The 17,732-nt window shown below is 39.2% G+C and overlaps 1 protein-coding gene across 1 annotated transcript in view; it reads left to right on the top strand.

The window, feature by feature from the left end:
* The window catches only part of GART (phosphoribosylglycinamide formyltransferase, phosphoribosylglycinamide synthetase, phosphoribosylaminoimidazole synthetase), a 33,782-nt gene that overhangs the window by 14,684 nt on the left and 1,366 nt on the right, over nt 1–17,732 (top strand). Inside the window, exons 10-21 of the mRNA XM_010292914.1 lie at nt 68–236; nt 833–1,064; nt 3,888–3,982; nt 4,857–4,966; nt 5,566–5,764; nt 8,317–8,565; nt 8,932–9,084; nt 10,267–10,470; nt 10,806–10,937; nt 11,561–11,691; nt 13,271–13,412; nt 16,752–16,867. Coding sequence (XP_010291216.1) covers nt 68–236; nt 833–1,064; nt 3,888–3,982; nt 4,857–4,966; nt 5,566–5,764; nt 8,317–8,565; nt 8,932–9,084; nt 10,267–10,470; nt 10,806–10,937; nt 11,561–11,691; nt 13,271–13,412; nt 16,752–16,867 — 1,932 coding nt within the window. The remainder of the gene's footprint in view (nt 1–67; nt 237–832; nt 1,065–3,887; nt 3,983–4,856; nt 4,967–5,565; nt 5,765–8,316; nt 8,566–8,931; nt 9,085–10,266; nt 10,471–10,805; nt 10,938–11,560; nt 11,692–13,270; nt 13,413–16,751; nt 16,868–17,732) is intronic.

The following is a 17,732-nucleotide window of genomic DNA, read 5'->3' as shown; positions in this document are numbered from 1 at the left end:
AGCTCAGTGAAGAAAATGTAACAATGTACGTTGTTTTCTGTAATTTGCTAATCTGTATTTTTTGTAGGTAATTCTTCCACTGTTGAAAAGTGATTTGTATGAAGTTATGCAAGCGGTTATCAATAAAAAGTTGTCTAGTGCCATGCCAGTTTGGTTTGAAGGCAGTGCAGCTGTGACGGTGGTCATGGCTAGCGAAGGGTATCCAGGAACATATCCCAAGGGTTTGGAAATAACAGGTAAATATAGCAGGAGAAACCACAGAAGTCTGATTCCTCTCCTGCCCTCTCTCCATTTTCTCTTTTGCCAGTTGAAGGTGAATCAATGTAACTCAGACTTACAGAAACTTTAGGTCTTGTGGTAATGGGTCAGCAAGAGACACATGAATTTTCACACATCAAAGTTTATTGGTAATGCACCCGTAGCATTTTCAAATCTCCATGCTATATTGTTAAGTTCTGTAGCATTTCTTTAATATGCATTACAGTAAAGTAGTTCTGGGCTGATCACTGATTATTACATAACGTTGATGCTGATATGTTTTGTGGTCTCTTTGTCAGTGAAATATAAAATCCAGCTTGAGTTAAATGTTGTATGCAGATGTTTCAGCAAAATACCTCTTTCTGTGTCTCTGAGCCTAAAAACAGCAGACTTATGTCTCCTCAAAATGTAGTTTGCACAAATTTATTCCTATTTCCCAGCATGATCACACTGAATTCGATTGTGATTTCTAGACACAGTCAATAAGTGCTGAATATCTATTCATGTGTAATTTAATAGAGAACGTTCTAATCAACTGATTTTTCTGCATTTATTTTATTGAACGCAATCATAGGACTTTCCAAGGCTAAGCAACTAGGATTGGAGGTGTTCCATGCAGGCACGTCCCTAAAGGATGGCAAAGTGGTGACTAGTGGTGGAAGAGTCCTTACAATAACTGCTATTAAAGAGGATCTAATGACAGCACTGCAAGAAGCCAACAAGGGAGTAGCAGCCATACACTTCAAGGGTGCCATTTATAGAAAGGACATTGGTTATCGGGCTATAGCTTTCCTGAGACAATCCAGGTAGATATTTGAAATACTTGAAATGGAAGTACTGGTGTAAAAGGGACTTAAAGACATCACTAGTTTACATTAATAAACTGATGTTGATATTATGCATAACTCTAGACAAGTTTTAACTAGCATCCTTGTGAGCAATCTAAGCAAGACCAGGCAATGAAGGAACAGGCTTTTTGATGGCGCTCTCGTCCATGTTCTTATTCTCCCAAGTCTGAGTTAAACTACAGTGACCAGCACACAGGAGTAACTTGTGGTGTTGCTGACTTTGTTATGTCTGTTTTAGGGAAGGTGACCTTCTGGTTCCTGGGCTCTAAATCATAGCTTTTGCTCTAAGATTTCTGTTGTCCATAAGTCTAATGTTAATACCATTAAATGTATGTATGTTCAAAGTTTGAGCTATTTTATTGGTTCATTTTAGAGTGTTTAGAAACGGTTAAAATGGTCTTGAAACACCTACCTTGTTGGGGTATGCATTTTAATGGAATAGCTAGCTAACGACATGGGTAGAATTTACCCCTCCTTTTCATTATTATTGCTTTTATTTTCACAGTATTTGGTTTAACACTCTTGAGATGGTGTGGGTACGCAGGTTTTTTAAAGCAGTGTGTCCTATTGTCTCTCTGATGTTATTGAAAGCAGGTTTTTAGACTCACTTTTACATGATTTTACATAATATGAAGCGTATCTGCCTATCTAGTCTCCGATTAGTGCAAAACATAACTTCAGATAATAGGTTATTTTGTAGTCTAGGAAGTATATTAGTAGAGTTTCATTTTTGCTGACAGTGTATACCAACTAGTATGTTGTAAAATTATGACCAATAAACTTACTAAATGAACGAGGGCATCTGGATCCAGTCTTCTTTCTCTCTCAACTGCTGTGCATCTTTTGAGAAATTTATGTGAAAACGTGTAATTTCTTTTTGTATTGTAGTAGAAAAAAGTCATTGTATAAGTCAAGAGAAGAAGGTACTTTAATGAACAGTGCTCTAAATCACTGAGTTCATGGGCCATGGCCAGCAAGTTTCTTGACTGGAATGCCTGTATGCTGGGAGCATCCCTAGCTTGTTAAGGAGACTCCTGGGAACTGTTTAGAATCAGCGTCTGTTTTTCTGTCTTTGATTCTGCACCAACTTTTGCTCAAGACATCCTAAAATTGGAAGAACAGAGAGTCAGGCACGCTTCACTTTGGACTGTGTGTTGCACACAGTTAAGGAAGGGTGATGGTTGGCTCAGTAAAGTTGGGGACACACGTCTTCTTGGCAGCTTTTCAGGATTAAGTCCTATGCATTTCACTTTGTGAAAATAGCCAGAATATTTAATAAAAAATATTTTAGAACAATACTCTCCTTTTAAAGAGTCAAAGTAGATACCATACTTTTAAAAATAAGGTGAAAATATGTTGAATATTCATCACATTCAGACTGAAAGGGCCTGACTGGTCTTTTGTTATTGCAGGCTAATATTTCCTTGACTCTTATTCACAGGCTGAACAGCTGCTTTTTATAATTATTTTCCTCTTGCAAATTTCTGAGCAGTGATACAATGTGAGTGCAGATGTCTCTGTATTTTCCTGGTACCACAGCTCTTTGGCCTCATGTTTTGTTGTACATGTCCTTGTTAATCAATAGTGTGTTTCACCCTTAGAATTTAAACTTAATACTGAATCACATCAGTAAGAGAGCTAAAACAGGTATGAACCTAAAATAGGGGTGCAGCAGGTAGCCTGGTTGATGCCATTGGCAATGTAGAAACAACAATTCCTTAACTGGAGTGAGAGATGTTTGGTACAACTGGTAACTAAAAGTCATTAAACTCACTATGTCCAAAATTAAAAGGTTCCTCTGTAAATATGATATAATACTTAATGTCTCCAGTCAGTGAAATGGACGGAGAAGTTACATACACCAGTTTGTAGTAAGGGTATTTTCTGTATTGTATGGCTGTATATAAAAGAAAATCCCAGAGCTTAGGGGCATTTCTTTCTAGATTGCTAAAATGGACCTTAGGAACTTAATTATTTTGAAATAAACCTAAAAATAAATACTTTAATAGAAAGTCCCATTAAATAAAAAAAGAAGTGCGGTTGGTTTTGTGGTGGTATCATTCCAGGTGATAAGGAGAGGCAACCTTTAAACTACAGTTGTAAAACTCTCAAAGTATCACAGAGGACTGTTGATTTATGTGATACTTCTGTTTTGAAAAGCTAACTTGAGCCTGATCCTGCAAGGTGCTGAGGTGGTCTGACTTAGCAGTGCATTATTGTATACATTTTGTTTTGAGCATAGGCACTATACTATTGATGCCTCAATATCCAGACTAGGTATTCAGACCTTGCAAAATCAGATTCCATTGTTCCACCAGTTTTGCCTTGGTGTTGGATTTTCTTTTCTGGTTGTTTTTTATCTTGGTATTTGACTGGATAGTGTATGATGCTGATGCTCTGATGCTGTGTTCAAGGTGTCTGGAACTATTTGAGTACTGCTTACGGCAAACTGTCTGTGGTGCAAATCCATGAAGTGTTGTTTCTTTGGTGTAATACTCCCTATCTTCAGGTGTATGTGTGAGGTCAGGTTCCAAACAGTAAGAAGATTAACCTTTGAGCCATTGAGCCTGCCTGAAACGAATACGACAATACTTAGAACTCCTTTTATATGAGCAAAGTTACTGTACAAGCAGGAAAACAGCTGTATTTGTCAGCAGAATAGGATTCGGAATGGTTAATCCTCTTAGTGATGCAATGATGTAAAGAAGTAAATATTATTTTCAAATATATTTTGTGCACTCGGTAATCAATTGCCATAACATTTTTTTAACTATCTTTCAGAGGCCTGACTTACAAAAACAGTGGGGTGGACATCGCAGCAGGGAATACTTTAGTTCAGAAAATTAAACCCCTAGCTGCAGCTACATCAAGGTCAGGTAAGACTTGTACCTTCTGTTCCTGTTTCAGTCAGTTCATGGCAATGAGGCTTATCATTTGATCTTGATACAAACGCTCATATTTATGTGTTCTGCGTGTTTCTAGATTACACAAGAAGTATCTGTGATAAGCAAATGCCTGTGATTTCTTAAAAATGTACTGCATTAAGTTCACAAATTTTCTTCTGAAAATGACTCTAAACTGTATGTCGTGAATGTCGGCTGTTAAGGATGCTAGAGAATACAGTTCAGCGCTCTAAAAGGTTAAATGCAAGTAAAAATCCTACCATTTAGTGCTATTTTTGATTACATGGATTATTATTTCTTGCACAGTGAACTATACAATTTTTGTAGATAAATGTTTAGAACGGTGTACAAGATGTAGAATTCCTCAGAGATAGTGTCTTTTACTTGAGATAGATATGGAAGACACGCTTTTTGCGTAGTTAAAACAGAATAAAATTGGTCCTTTTTTTGTTGTGATTTTAGGCACATCTTGCTCTAGCAAGTCCTTGTAATTAATTTGATAGATTTAAAGTACCAGTCATATATATAATAACCCTTTAACTTCAAATTAACTGAGAACCTACAGACGTCATATAGACATAGAGAGAAAACTATATATAGACACACACAAATATCAGAGAGTTTTGGACTTTTAGCCTGAGGTAATAATGAAGAAATAAGGCAAAGCAAACTTAAGAGGATTAGGAGCTCCCGTGCCTCTGTGAAGAGGCTCTAAATGTCAGAGGAAAGTTTCCTGGTGACAAAGAAAAGTCATGTTGACAGATACCAGAGAGAATTTGTGTTGGAGATCCTGGAGAAACCCACGAAAATAAAAGTTTACTATTTTTTCCTCTTTTCTGGCTGGCAGGCTGCAATGCGGAACTTGGAGGTTTTGCTGGCCTTTTTGATTTGAAAGCAGCTGGTTACAAAGATCCTATCTTGGTATCTGGAACTGATGGTGTTGGCACAAAACTCAAGGTAATGTGAAAATCCATGTAAAGGAAGGAAAACAGCACAGAAAGGAAAATGCTTAATCACATCATTAATGCTTTAACAGAAAATATCAGTTGTCTTTTAGAAATACGGGTAGGTATTTTTAAAAAGGGAATAAAAAATGAAATTGCCCTCCTTCAGGCAAAAGAATTAAATATATGTTTAACTTCTGGTATATAAATAGCCATACTTGAAATGATGCTTAAAATAACTTATTTTTAATATTAAGTATGTAATCAGAGACTCCATTTCATTAAGGTGGATTCTCCACCCTCAAAAACATTACTCATGGGGAAAAACATTTAATTATACGGTTGCTGTTGTGTTCACGCAACCTGCAATGAAACCCCTTCCAGTTCAGTCTCCTTCCGTAAAGTGCTTTTGTACTTGCCAATTATGAAAGTAACAACTCCTAAAATAAAATGCTAGGAGAGTCTCACAGAGATGATAATAACTGAAGTTGCTCCTCAAAAAGCACCTAAGAGGAACAGTGTGATTTTGATCCCCTTCTTCCCTTGCAGACTCTCTGCTTGTGTTTCAGTTTGTCAAAGCTAACCAACGGGTTCTTTCACTGTGTTTTGCAGATTGCACAAGTGTGTAAGAGACATGACACCATAGGTCAGGACCTGGTTGCCATGTGTGTCAATGACATCTTGGCTCAAGGAGCGGAGCCCCTCTTCTTCCTTGACTATTTTGCCTGTGGCAAACTTGATGTTGAAGTGGCTCAGGGTGTCATTGCAGGAATAGCTGAAGCTTGCAAAAAGGCAGGATGTGCTCTTTTGGGTATGAACACTCTTCTTTGAAGGATATGAAAAATCTTATACAATCTCTTTATAACTGGTTTTAATGTGTTTGTTTTCCTACTCTATGGAAGAATCTTAGAGGAGTGAAAAAAAAAACAACAAAGCATCACATGTCTTTGCTTTCAGAGAACATAATCTCTACCCACTGGAAGGAGACAGTACTCTACAAATGTTGCCATTAGCTCAGGAAGTTGCATATAAATTTTCTTATCTATATCTTTTCATTTAACTTTGTAACTGTAAGAGCTACCTAGAAAACTATCAATTCACGTTTTTTAATTCTTTGTATTTTTTAAGTAAATTTTAAAATGTACAAAATACATTTGTTTATTATCCTTTATCCTAAAGTAAATCCTCAAGTTTTCCTCTGGAAATAAGATTTATATGTGTTACTGTGCATGCACATGTCCCTGTGTGAGTACATACTCTCCTTTGCACCTCTTGGCTGTTTTTAACCAAATTTGACAAAAAAAGGTAGAGATCTCACAGCTATTGTGTTCCCACAAGCTTCAAAAAAACAGAAAGGCAGGGAACGTCCTTGTGAATGCCACAAAAGCTTCAGCTGGAGCTCACTACTTAAGACACAGAAGTGTCTGCCACACAAGGCAGAAACATAAAAGAAATCAGGTTTCATTAGTTACAAAACTAATAGCAAAACTATTTGTCTACTGAAGACTTGCTGAAGATTTACTTCACCAAGATCTGTATGTTCCAAGATGTTAAGACTCAAATTTAACCGTTTTCCTTTTCAGCCCTATAATTCAAGTACATAATATGTTTTACTAACATATTATGTATGTATTGTGGTATACAGTAACCTAGTTATTCATGAAAATGATAAAATATTTCTCTTCTTGAATCTTAAAAAATACAGCTTTAAAGCTGAATAACTCAATAAAAATATTTCTAGGTCAGTGAAAAATACATTCTTTTGTATAAGTCTTTAGTTTATAAAAGGAGTGCTACACAGGGTTAAATTTTAAAGCAATGAAACCCAGAAAGTTCAGCTTTCTCACATAGTTTTTATTTTTCCTTCTTTTTTTATAAAAACAGACATGAAGAATTACTATGATTTTTCAAAAAAAGACCTTTAATTTGAGCCTAAAAATGACAGTTCACATGTCTTACTTTAGGTGCCACTTTATAATTGGTAATACTGTAGCTCTTTTTTCCAATTTTTTAAGAAAGTTAGTAACAAAAGTCTTTTCTAAGTGGGAGTGTGTAATTTTGGGGTAGTTTACAAGCTTTGAACAAGAGGCTATTTATGTTCTGGATTATTTTTTTCTGCATGAACTGTTAGTCTGTTTTATATTTGTCTTAAGGTGTTCCCTCAGTTTATGAAACATAATCAAACCATTCATGCTTCAGCATAAGTACATGTTGTGTGAAATCTTGCTATAAAATTACTTACTGGAATTTCAAGATTTTACTTCCAATTGGAAAACTTTAGAACTACAAAGGGCTTTTGATGTTGTAAATTAATTACCAGAGAATAATTTCTCAAAATTGTAAATGGATTAGTAAGTATCTTTTTGTGCTAATGTAAAAATGAGTCCAAACTCATAAATAAAACAACCATGATTTCCTCCCCACATTTCTGTCCCTCTCAGAAAAGAAGGGACAGAGATGATGCTGTTGCAGTAACTTTGAACTTAAGAAGTAAATGCTCGTTTCACGTACCAAACACAGCAAGTTCCCCTCTCTAGACTGAATGAGACCGTGGCAGGCAGAACACAGGTCTTCAGCAGTGAAGACCATCAGTTTATACTTGAAGGGCAGTAGGAGAGCCAGTGGGGTATGTAGAGAGAGAGAGAGAGAGAGAATGCTGTCTGAGCAGTGCTGTGCATTTCTGTGCAAGCTGGGAAAATTACCTTTTCAGACTGCACTCTGAATGAAGTCAGCCGGCTAAAACATAGTTTTCAGGGCAAAACAAGAGGATGTTCTGCTCATCGGGATATAAGATAATAGCCTAGACAACAGTTGATCTGTGTGGATGGGTCGGAAAGGCCCTCTTTTAGAGGAGTGCTCCCAAAAGAGTCTTTAAACCTTAGGTGTTCAGAGTTGGTGTGGTAATGATGGCCTGGTTGTGGGCAGGAATGGCTGGCAGGATAGTGCTAGATACAAAATCTTCATTAAGGCAAGGGAGACTAATAGCTATGTCGTTTCTTTGATGTCCGTGTATGAATTTCTTGTGTCTCTTGTATCTTGGATGTTTTTCATGGAGAATATTAAACTTGGCAGAAATTTGGAAATATGAAGTACTAAATATATGCTTTGATTTTAAAATATGAATGCACAGCAATTTGATACTGGTTGTCAGAGTGAGGGAGGAAATGTTCTTTCCCAGTTTTTTATTGCTTGTTCAATTGAAAGGCCTGTGACAAACATGTTTTTAATTCTTTTTAATGTTTGTTTATCTAATTAAAAAAATCAGTCTGTTAATGCCTTATGAGTTTAAAACTTTGAAAAATTGTATGCCTACTGGTTCCAATGGATTTCCAACATCTCCTTTTCTTTTTTTGGTTCCCACAGGAGGTGAAACTGCTGAAATGCCAGGCATGTATCCACCCGGAGAGTATGACCTGGCTGGCTTTGCTGTTGGTGCAGTGGAGCGAGGGCAGATGCTGCCCCAGCTGGAGAGAATTGCTGATGGAGACATGGTTATTGGTGTAGCTTCTTCTGGGGTTCACAGCAATGGGTACAGCCTTGTAAGGAAGATTGTGGAAAAGTCATCATTCGATTTCTCTTCTCCAGTTGGTGTCTCTGGGGATCAGACATTAGGTAGGTACCATTATAAGATGCAGTTTCTTGCATTACAATTTGAACTTTTGAACAGGCAAATGTCACACAATTGTTTTGTCTGTGCCTTTGCTTTTGTAACTTGTCTGAGGCACTGGAAAAATTATTCGGTTCTTGAATGTGTTCTTGTCTTCTTTTTTCCTCTGAATCACATGCAGGAAAGAAGTTAAGGGATGGGGATAAATAACTAATTGTATACTAAAAAGGGTAGAACATTGTGTTTTTCTCTGTAGTACAATGCTTATTAGTATCCAGCACATTAATATGTTGAATTTTCCTCAGTTTTATATCGATTAAAATGTCTTTCTGAGTTGTAACTGGTTTTCTTTCATCCTCTTTCATCTGCAGGAGATCTATTGTTAACCCCAACTAAGATCTACAGTAAGACTCTGTTGCCTGTCCTTCGCTCAGGCCATGTGAAAGCCTATGCCCACATCACTGGAGGGGGCTTGCTGGAAAACATCCCCAGAGTTCTCCCAGAGTCCTTTGGTGTCGTTCTAGGTGAGATAAAGAGAAAAGCTGTTGAAATATCTGCATGTTAATTTAAGTTGGGGGAAGCTGTGTACATGGGGCCATGTCAACTGACTTGCACTGCAACAGCTAATTTGCCTCTCTCGAATCTTCATTGTTGCTGAATTTCTCCTTGTTCTTGAAACATAACCAGTCAAAACACTGTAGTCTTAAGATTGCTGCTCATTGAGTTCACCTCCCCTGATGGTGTTTTGGATTGTATTTTTTAGGAAGCTATCCGTACTTGCAAAAACAAAAAAAAAACTTTTTTTTTTGTTCCCCCAGTGAATGAGGGAACAAAATGAGCTGTCACCATTTGCACTAAGCTACAAAATTATTACTAATAACATGACACTCATGAAGCCTTTGATTAGAATTCAGATATGCTTACTAGCTCAAGTACATCTCATGCTATTTGACATAACTTTAACTAATCCTCACCACAATATTGTCTGGTATGCTGGAAGTAGTATTTCGCTTACGGATAAAGTGTAGTATGGAAAAGTAAATGACTGACTATAGGTTATGCAGTGTTCATTGGGTTGTAGAATAAAATAAGGGAACTAATATTGAGGTTTGCACTCCAGAACTGCATGTAAATAATTCTTCCACTTGTCACTTAAACAGTAGTCCACAGTGGACATTAGTATATATAAATGGAGTTAATGCCATTTTAAATATAACATGGCGAGAAGGAGACTTCTGTCTTTGGAGTTCCTTTACAGTGGCTCGTCCAGAAGCATTTCTCATGCTGCTGTAAATCATCCTTACCTTGTTGGAATTGGGGGCAGTGTGAGACTTCTGTGACAGTTTTTAAGGCTATAATTTTGGTACAGCAGTTTCTGTAGAAGCAGAGTTGTCATCTTCAAGACAAGGATTTTCCAAAGACTTCCTCAGAGCCCATTTTGAATTAGTGATTAACGGATTGCAGTGGAGCAATATGATTAATTTCCTCCCAGAGTGACACTTCTTTCTAGGCCCAAGTCTTGTTCAGTAAGGAAGGAAAAAAATCCTATTTCCATGCATGGAAGCTGATTTCACTCAAGCTAATGCTGCTGTGGGTCTTTGTTTGTGCTCTTCATCCAGATCTTGCCTCTTAATGCTCTAATAATTTTAGTATTTTTCCATTGGTAGTGATTTCCACTCTTCATTTGTATTTTCAATTCTCTTCAGATGCTCTTACCTGGAAGATTCCTGAAATCTTTTGCTGGCTCCATAAAGAAGGGAACATCTCTGAGGAGGAGATGACTCGGACATTTAATTGTGGGATCGGTGCTGTCTTGGTAGTTCAGAGGGAGCTGGCTCAGCAGGTCCTCAAGGACATACAGAGACATGAGGCAGCCTGGCTGATCGGGAAAGTTGTCCCCCTACAAAAAGGTTATTAGATTTTTATTTCCCTTTAAAAAGAAAAAAAAAAAAGCAGATCTAAATTCCTTAGCTGGTGAGTCTCCATGGAAGTTAGCTGAAAATCTCTTAATTGGCACCTCCATGGCTTTTTTGCACAGGGTATTAGAATGACAGTCCTCACGACTTCAGTCTTAGTTCATAGAACATGTGCTTAGCAATGTCAGATGTCACCAGAGCTATAAATAAATAACAAGAAGTAAAGCAGTGCCACTAATCTCTTTTCATGTGTACTTTTCTCCTCTCTCTGTTTCTCCCTTTATTTATGTGGTGTTGTGTTTGTTTTTTTTTTTCTTGTACGGGTTCAGGCTCTGCCCATGTTAAAGTCCATAATATGCTTCGAGCCTTGCAAGCAAATAGGTCACTGTCTGTGCACAGCCATATCCAAGGCAAAATCCAGACAAACAAAGTGAAGGTTGCTGTCCTTATCTCTGGAACAGGTGAGAGTTTATATTCTTTACTACAGTGTAAAATAGACTATTGAAAAAGGAATTTCAGCTCAGATCCAGGTCTCTTGAAGTCCTTGCCATTCTCCATGGAAGCTCTGATAGGCTTCTAACAGGCTTTCAGTAACAGGCAGAATATATTTTGCCCTTGGATTAATTTCAGTCACAAACAGAATGATCTTTAACCTCTGCTGCAAACTGACTGTGAATTGCATCTGTGTTCATTTTATCTACAAATTTCTGCTGTCTCTAGGTTCAGGCAACCATTGCATTGCACTATAGGGACAGCAGCATTATTTCACAAATAGATCAGAATTTCTTCTTGCCATATAGGCACTCCCAGGGTTTACAGGGTTCTCATTTGCTAAGAAGTAGACCATCATTCCAGTTCCAAAAATTACGGTTTACAAATTTAATTGCTAGTGTAAGCCCTGTAGCCTCCAGCTGTCAAATTCAGTTCCCAGTAAAATCAGTGAAAAAAGGATTACTGTTCACATCTGTGTTTTTTGGGTTGGGTCTCGCCCATACTGCTGCTTATTTAAAACCCCTTATAGCTGTTAACTATATTTATTTTCCAGGAATGACTTGATATTCATTAATTATTTTTTCATTCATAGGCACAAATCTGGAAGCCCTCATAAATAGCACAAAGAAGCCCACCAGTTTCGCACAAATAGTTCTTGTTGTTTCTAACAAAGCTGGTGTGGAGGGGTTAAGGAAAGCTGAAAGAGCTGGTATTTCTACAAGGGTAAGTATTTCTCATCTTTTTAAAATTAGCCATCATTAGCTCTGACTACAGCAGGAAGGTACTGTGAGATAACAAGTTTTACTAGGGTAAGAGATGGTTTGACAGGAAGCCTTTAGCTTTCATTTTTTGGTCTGTCAGGAACTTGTGCCCTTGGGCAAGCTACCTAACATGGGAAGCTAAATACTTACTTTTCTCCTTCTCAGATGTTGCTAGCAATCCTGATGGTCTTGAAAACAGTCATTGTATTAAACCAGCACAAAACTTTCCCAGTTACAGCTGAAACTTTGCCATTTATTTAACTGCAGTGCATTTGCCCTAAAGCAACAAGCTTTTTTATCTGAATTTAATTTTAAAATTACATGCTAAACAGACACAGGAGTTCATTTGAATGAAGTAGAGAGGTTAAACTCAGTGGGACCTTCCACTGACTCCCTGGGCATTGCTTCAGGCTATCCAGGATTCATTCAAAGCAAACTGCGTTTCCCTTAGTGTCACTGGATCCAGTGCTGCATTGCTGTGCCCTTTGTGCAGCCATTTGCCTTACAGATGTGAAATGCTACTGTTCTGACTTAGGAGCATTTTACAGTCGCTTTTCACTGATAACTACAGACACGTGGAAGATTTGGGCCCCGTGCAAGCTTTTTTATTAACTTGAACAGCAGCAGGATCTGATCGTTAGTGCTGCTGTCTCTTACTTGGGAGTATACAAAGATCACAAGTAAAACATGTCTATGGTATGTGGATGAAGAACAAACATTAACAAGGAAAAAAAATATAGCCTTGTAGAGATGATGGTCTTTGGTTAAGATGGAGAGTGAGTGGTGAAACGGAGACACTGAGGAGTACATGCCTTGCCAGCTACTACCTGGTAGTTCATAGCAGAGTTCAGCCCAGCATTGAGCTGGCCTCAACTTCTAGTGCCCTTTGCCACCTTTTCAGCTAACCAGTTCTGTTTTTTCAAAACTACTTTGTGATATTTAAATGTGCCACTGTGGTAAATCTGGTAGGGTTTAACAGGTATTTTTATTTAAAAGGCTGTGGATGTTTTAAGTTACGTAGCACTGCCTTCTTCCTTTTTAAATAGGGGATCTATCCTGGATGGAAAATACTGAACTCAGTTATATTGACCTTTTGCAGTAGGGGCTGTTCTATCAGCTTGTGATTAGCTTTTCCTTCAAGGTTTTGCGACACAATTTTTGTCAAGGCTCAACTGCTTAAAACTGTCAGAGGCCTTAAATTGAGTGAAATTGTTCTAAGACTTTAATTATCTTAATGACCAACATTTGTAGGTTGTTAAATTGTGTCCAAATGCTGGGACCTACAGCTGTGGGCCTAATAAAACAACCCCCTTATTTATTCTGATGATTGCTGTCTGTGAATAGGAATAAAGACTGCATGTTTGTCTGTTAGCTGCATGCATTTATGAACTGCTCCTCTTGCTCTATATGGCACCCAACTTGAACTACACATGGAGATTTACTTGGTTTTTGTTTGTTACTCCAGGGTACCATTTCATTGTGCTCTTAAGGCATTTAATTAACACCATGTCCATATTTCTTCGCTTTTTGGATTGTCACAGGTTATTGACCATAAATTGTATGAAAGTCGCACTGAATTTGACAGCGCAGTTGACAAAGTCCTTGAAGAATTCTCAGTTGAACTGATCTGTCTGGCTGGATTTATGCGAATACTGTCAGGTCCTTTTGTCAAAAAATGGGAAGGTAAGCACAGCATAGTAGTGCATGCATTTAAAAAAAAATAGTAATTTTATAGCTTAGCCTCAGGAAAAGAAAATGGGAGAGAAGGGACTGTATTCTGGGTTTGCAGGAAACTAGACTCTTCCCATCTTGTAAGGAAGAGAAAAAGAAAGGCAGTATTTTTCCCCTTCCCTCTATCATTTCCACAGAGGTTTAAGGAAGCCAAGGGCAAATGCAAATCTTGTAGTTTTTGATTTATTAGAAGATATTTTAAAATAAGGCTGTGAAAACTTTAGACCCCTGCAAACATGAGGTGCAGAGCAAATTGTTACCTAGGCAGTAAGTGTTGATTGGGGAGAGGTGGGCATCCAGCCACTGAAAATTCCTTCCCCTCACAGATGAGCTGCTTTGGCTGCATATAGAACTGGAAATCTAGGCAGTGATACGCAGTTCCTGTTAACAAGATCTTGCCAGTCTTCTGGTCAGATGTCCCAGGAGCTGCCTGAATCTGAGGGTGGCATGTTTAACAGGCAGATTCAGCTTTTGTTTGTCCAAAGTGTTCACAGGGTCTCCATTCTGGTCATCTCTTACAATTTTTCCAGGTCTTTGTTAGAGGCTGATAACACCTCTGCCTACTTCAGTGGTTGTTCTCCCTCCCCCAGCTGTTACATTCCTCTTCTTGTCTCTGTTTCTTTTAGGGAGTCCTGAATCACACAGAGGTAGCTCCTCCTCCCACTGTTTGCTCTGCTTTGGGTTCAGTCATGGTTACTTAAACTAGTTCTTGCTCATACCAGTTACAGGCTGGTCAGCCTGTACGTTGCACCTCTCCGGGCAGCCTTTGTTGTTCACATGGTGACTTTTGTGTTACCCTGGGTGTGTCTATGACACAGACCTTTCACGGTTTTCCCTTTACCTGAATGACTTTTCAAACCTCTCTGGAAAGCCAGTGGAGCACAACAGGCATTCCTAGGAGGCAATTAATTTTATGCTAAAGCTGTCAGCTGAAGTAAGTCAGATGAATTGTCTTTGTTTCTCTCCTACAGACTCCAGAAGATGAAGATGTAAATGTCTGTGCTGTAGACAGCTGTAGTTGGGAGAGAGGAATCCCTCACTATGAGAGATGTGTTTTGAGTAGAGTATCTGTGTAGAGGATGGAAAAGAACTTTCGCTAGTGCAGAGATCTTGTGCAAATAAAGGATGAGCTTAGTTTCCTCTGATTTAGGGACAGAGCCCTTCCAGTGCTGATGAAGGCCGTGCACAGTGCAGGACTTGTGTTACAACATAGGACTGGCCTGAGAGCAAAAGAAGAGACTTTCTTTGGTACAGGATGGCTATGCTGGTGAATTGATGTTTTTTAAATGTACAGCGCTGAACTGAGTTTGAAAACAGATACCTACCCGAGGTCTGACCAAGAGTGTCCATCAGTTAGGTCTTAGATATGAGCTCAAACATTCAGTTCCGCTCAGGCATCTGTGCCAGCTAACAGGAGCCTACTGTAAAACTTTGGCCCAGTCATATACTGGCTAGCCTAAATTGTCCAGGAGCACTCAATTCTTGTTGCTGCTCTCTTAAATAAATGCTGTTACCTTTCCTTTCTCCTGTAGTCACAAGGACATACAGTGTGAAGTTAATTGTGAAACTATCTTGTTTAATGGCCCCAAAATGTTCATTTTGAATGTTAACACAAAATACAGATTAAAAACAAACAGACAAACAAAAACCCAAACAAAACCAAGCAAACAGAAAACCACTTTCCTTTAGAGCAGTTTCTGATTGTACTGTAATGAGAAACTGAGGGAACTCAGGCAGAAGTGCAGAGTGTTGTTTTCAGCTCGCTGTCCCGGATACTTTTTTGCTCAAGCAGCAAGCAGGGAGATGCTGATGCTTAGAAAGGGGTACTTTTGAGATACAAAAGACATTTTGTTAAAGATCAGTCGATACATTTGCCTCTTTTAAGTTGTACAGAAAACCACTTTCCTTTAAAGCAGTTTCTGATTGTACTGTAATGAGAAACTGAGGGAACTCAGGCAGAAGTGCAGAGTGTTGTTTTCAGCTCGCTGTCCCGGATACTTTTTTGCTCAAGCAGCAAGCAGGGAGATGCTGATGCTTAGAAAGGGGTACTTTTGAGATACAAAAGACATTTGAGATACTGTTAAAGATCAGTCGATACATTTGCCTCTCTTAAGTTGTGCAGGTCAGTGTCTGCACGAGTTCTTGCGGTGAGAGTGCAGGTTTCATATTGTGCTACCAGAAATGGCCTTCACTTCACGTTACAACATCATAAGCCTCTATTTCGGTACACTGCTGCCTCCGCCAGCATATGCCAGCTGAGTCTCGCTGCTTGGCATTTAGGTGGTGTTCAATGAATCCTGGTGACATACAGTCTTCCTAAACAGGAGGCATGCAGAGACGGCGTGGGCGTAGCATACTGTGATATAAATAGTATCGATGACCACTTTTTTTTTTTTTTAATCCTGTAAGGATTACAAGAATCTAAGAGAAGATCTAGGGCTGTCAAGCACCTTTTGTCTTCACTCTGGTCCCAAATGGGCAGGAAGGGTTGTCACAGACCATATTAGGAGCAGAAGGAGAAGTCTGTCAGAAGAAAGAAGGTTTTCTCATGGTTTAACCGTTGCATTGCTGTAGCAGTGAGACCTGAGGTCACAGGCCCCCACTCTCTCCTACTTCACAGCTAAGTAGGAACTCAGGCATATGCTTTCTCTTTTAAGGGAAATGTAAGGTACAGGCTTCCCATCTGTAACCGTGGTCACACCTAGTTGAGCATTAAAAGTTACATTATCAATTTCAGCATCCGCCAGCCAACTTTCCACGTGGAAAGTTGTAGTGGTAGACAGGTGCTTTTTGGAGGGCAGAGAGAAGGGCTCCTATATGAGTAGCTGTTGTCTTTTTCTTAAGCCAAAACAGGTGTGGAGGAAAAGTCCAGGGTAAAGAATTTTTGCCTTGTCATGGCAGGTCAGTTATGTGCTTTGAAACTGCACTGAGTTTCTTTTGGGTGCTGAATTTGTAAGAAAGAGGATTGTTCTTGTGATCAAAGAAGAGAAGAACAAGATGCTGAGGACAGCTACATCAAAAAATTCATCAGTATTAGTCACTGGAGAAATATGCTTTAGCCATGCAATTAATTGTAACTGATATTGCTGTCTTTGATTTTTCTGAAATAGCGAGATCTTCTGAAATGCTTTGGGCTGGTTATCTGTCAGTCTCATCAAAAAACAAGCATACACAAAAGTCGTGAAAAATCTTTTTCACAAATGTATTTTGTTCCTCTGTTGATTATAGTACTTTGAACACTCTGGTAAGGCTGAATGCTAAAAGAAAATGACCTCACTTATCATTTTCCAGGAAAAATACTGAACATCCACCCATCTCTACTGCCTTCTTTTAAGGGAGCAAATGCCCACAAATTGGTGTTACAAGCTGGGGTCCGAGTCACAGGCTGTACCGTACACTTTGTAGCCGTAAGTACTTCCTTATCCCTCCCTTTACCACTCTAATTCATTAATCTTAAGACTTTCACCTCAGAGCTTCCTTGGAAGACCCTTATACTGTCACGTTTGATTACCTTCTCTCCTTTGTTCATTCATAACATTATTAGATGATATAGTGCTTTAGTTTGCTGTCCCTGGAGAAGGAACTGGAAATGAATAGTCTATACAGGAGTTTAAGCTTTACCTAAGTTAACCCCTACAGGCTTGGGGAGGAGTGGCTGGATTGCTGCTCGGTGGAAAAGGACCTGGGGGTGCTGGTCGACAGCTGGCTGAACATGAGCCAGCAGTGTGCCCCGGTGGCCAAGAAGGCCAACAGCATCCTGGCCTGTATCAGAACTAGTGTGGCTAGCAGGAGTAGGGAAGTGATCGTGCCCCTGTACTTGGCACTGGTGAGGCGGTACCTCGAATCCTGTGTTCAGTTTTGGGCCCCTCACTGCAAGAAGGACATTGAGGTGCTGGAGCGTGTCCAGAGAAGGGCAACGAAGCTGGTGAGGGGTCTGGAGCACAAGTCTTACGAGGAGCAGCTTAGGGAACTGGGGTTGTTTAGTCTGGAGAGGAGGAGGCTGAGGGGAGACCTTATCGCTCTCTACAACTACCTGAAAGGGGGTTGTGGTGAGGTGGGTGTTGGTCTCTTCTCCCAAGTAACTAGTGATAGGATGAGAGGAAGTGGCCTCAAGTTGCGCCAGGGGAGATTTAGATCAGGTATGAGGAAAAATTTCTTTATGGAGAGAGTGGTCAAACATTGGAACAGGCTGCCCTGGGAGGTGGTGGAGTCACCATCCCTGGAAGTGTTCAAAAAACATGTGGACGTGGCACTTCAGGACATGGTTTAGTG

This window comes from Phaethon lepturus, unplaced genomic scaffold (assembly GCF_000687285.1).
Source record: "Phaethon lepturus isolate BGI_N335 unplaced genomic scaffold, ASM68728v1 scaffold958, whole genome shotgun sequence".
Lineage (NCBI taxonomy): Eukaryota > Metazoa > Chordata > Aves > Phaethontiformes > Phaethontidae > Phaethon > Phaethon lepturus.
This window is presented reverse-complemented; position numbering and strand designations above follow the sequence as displayed.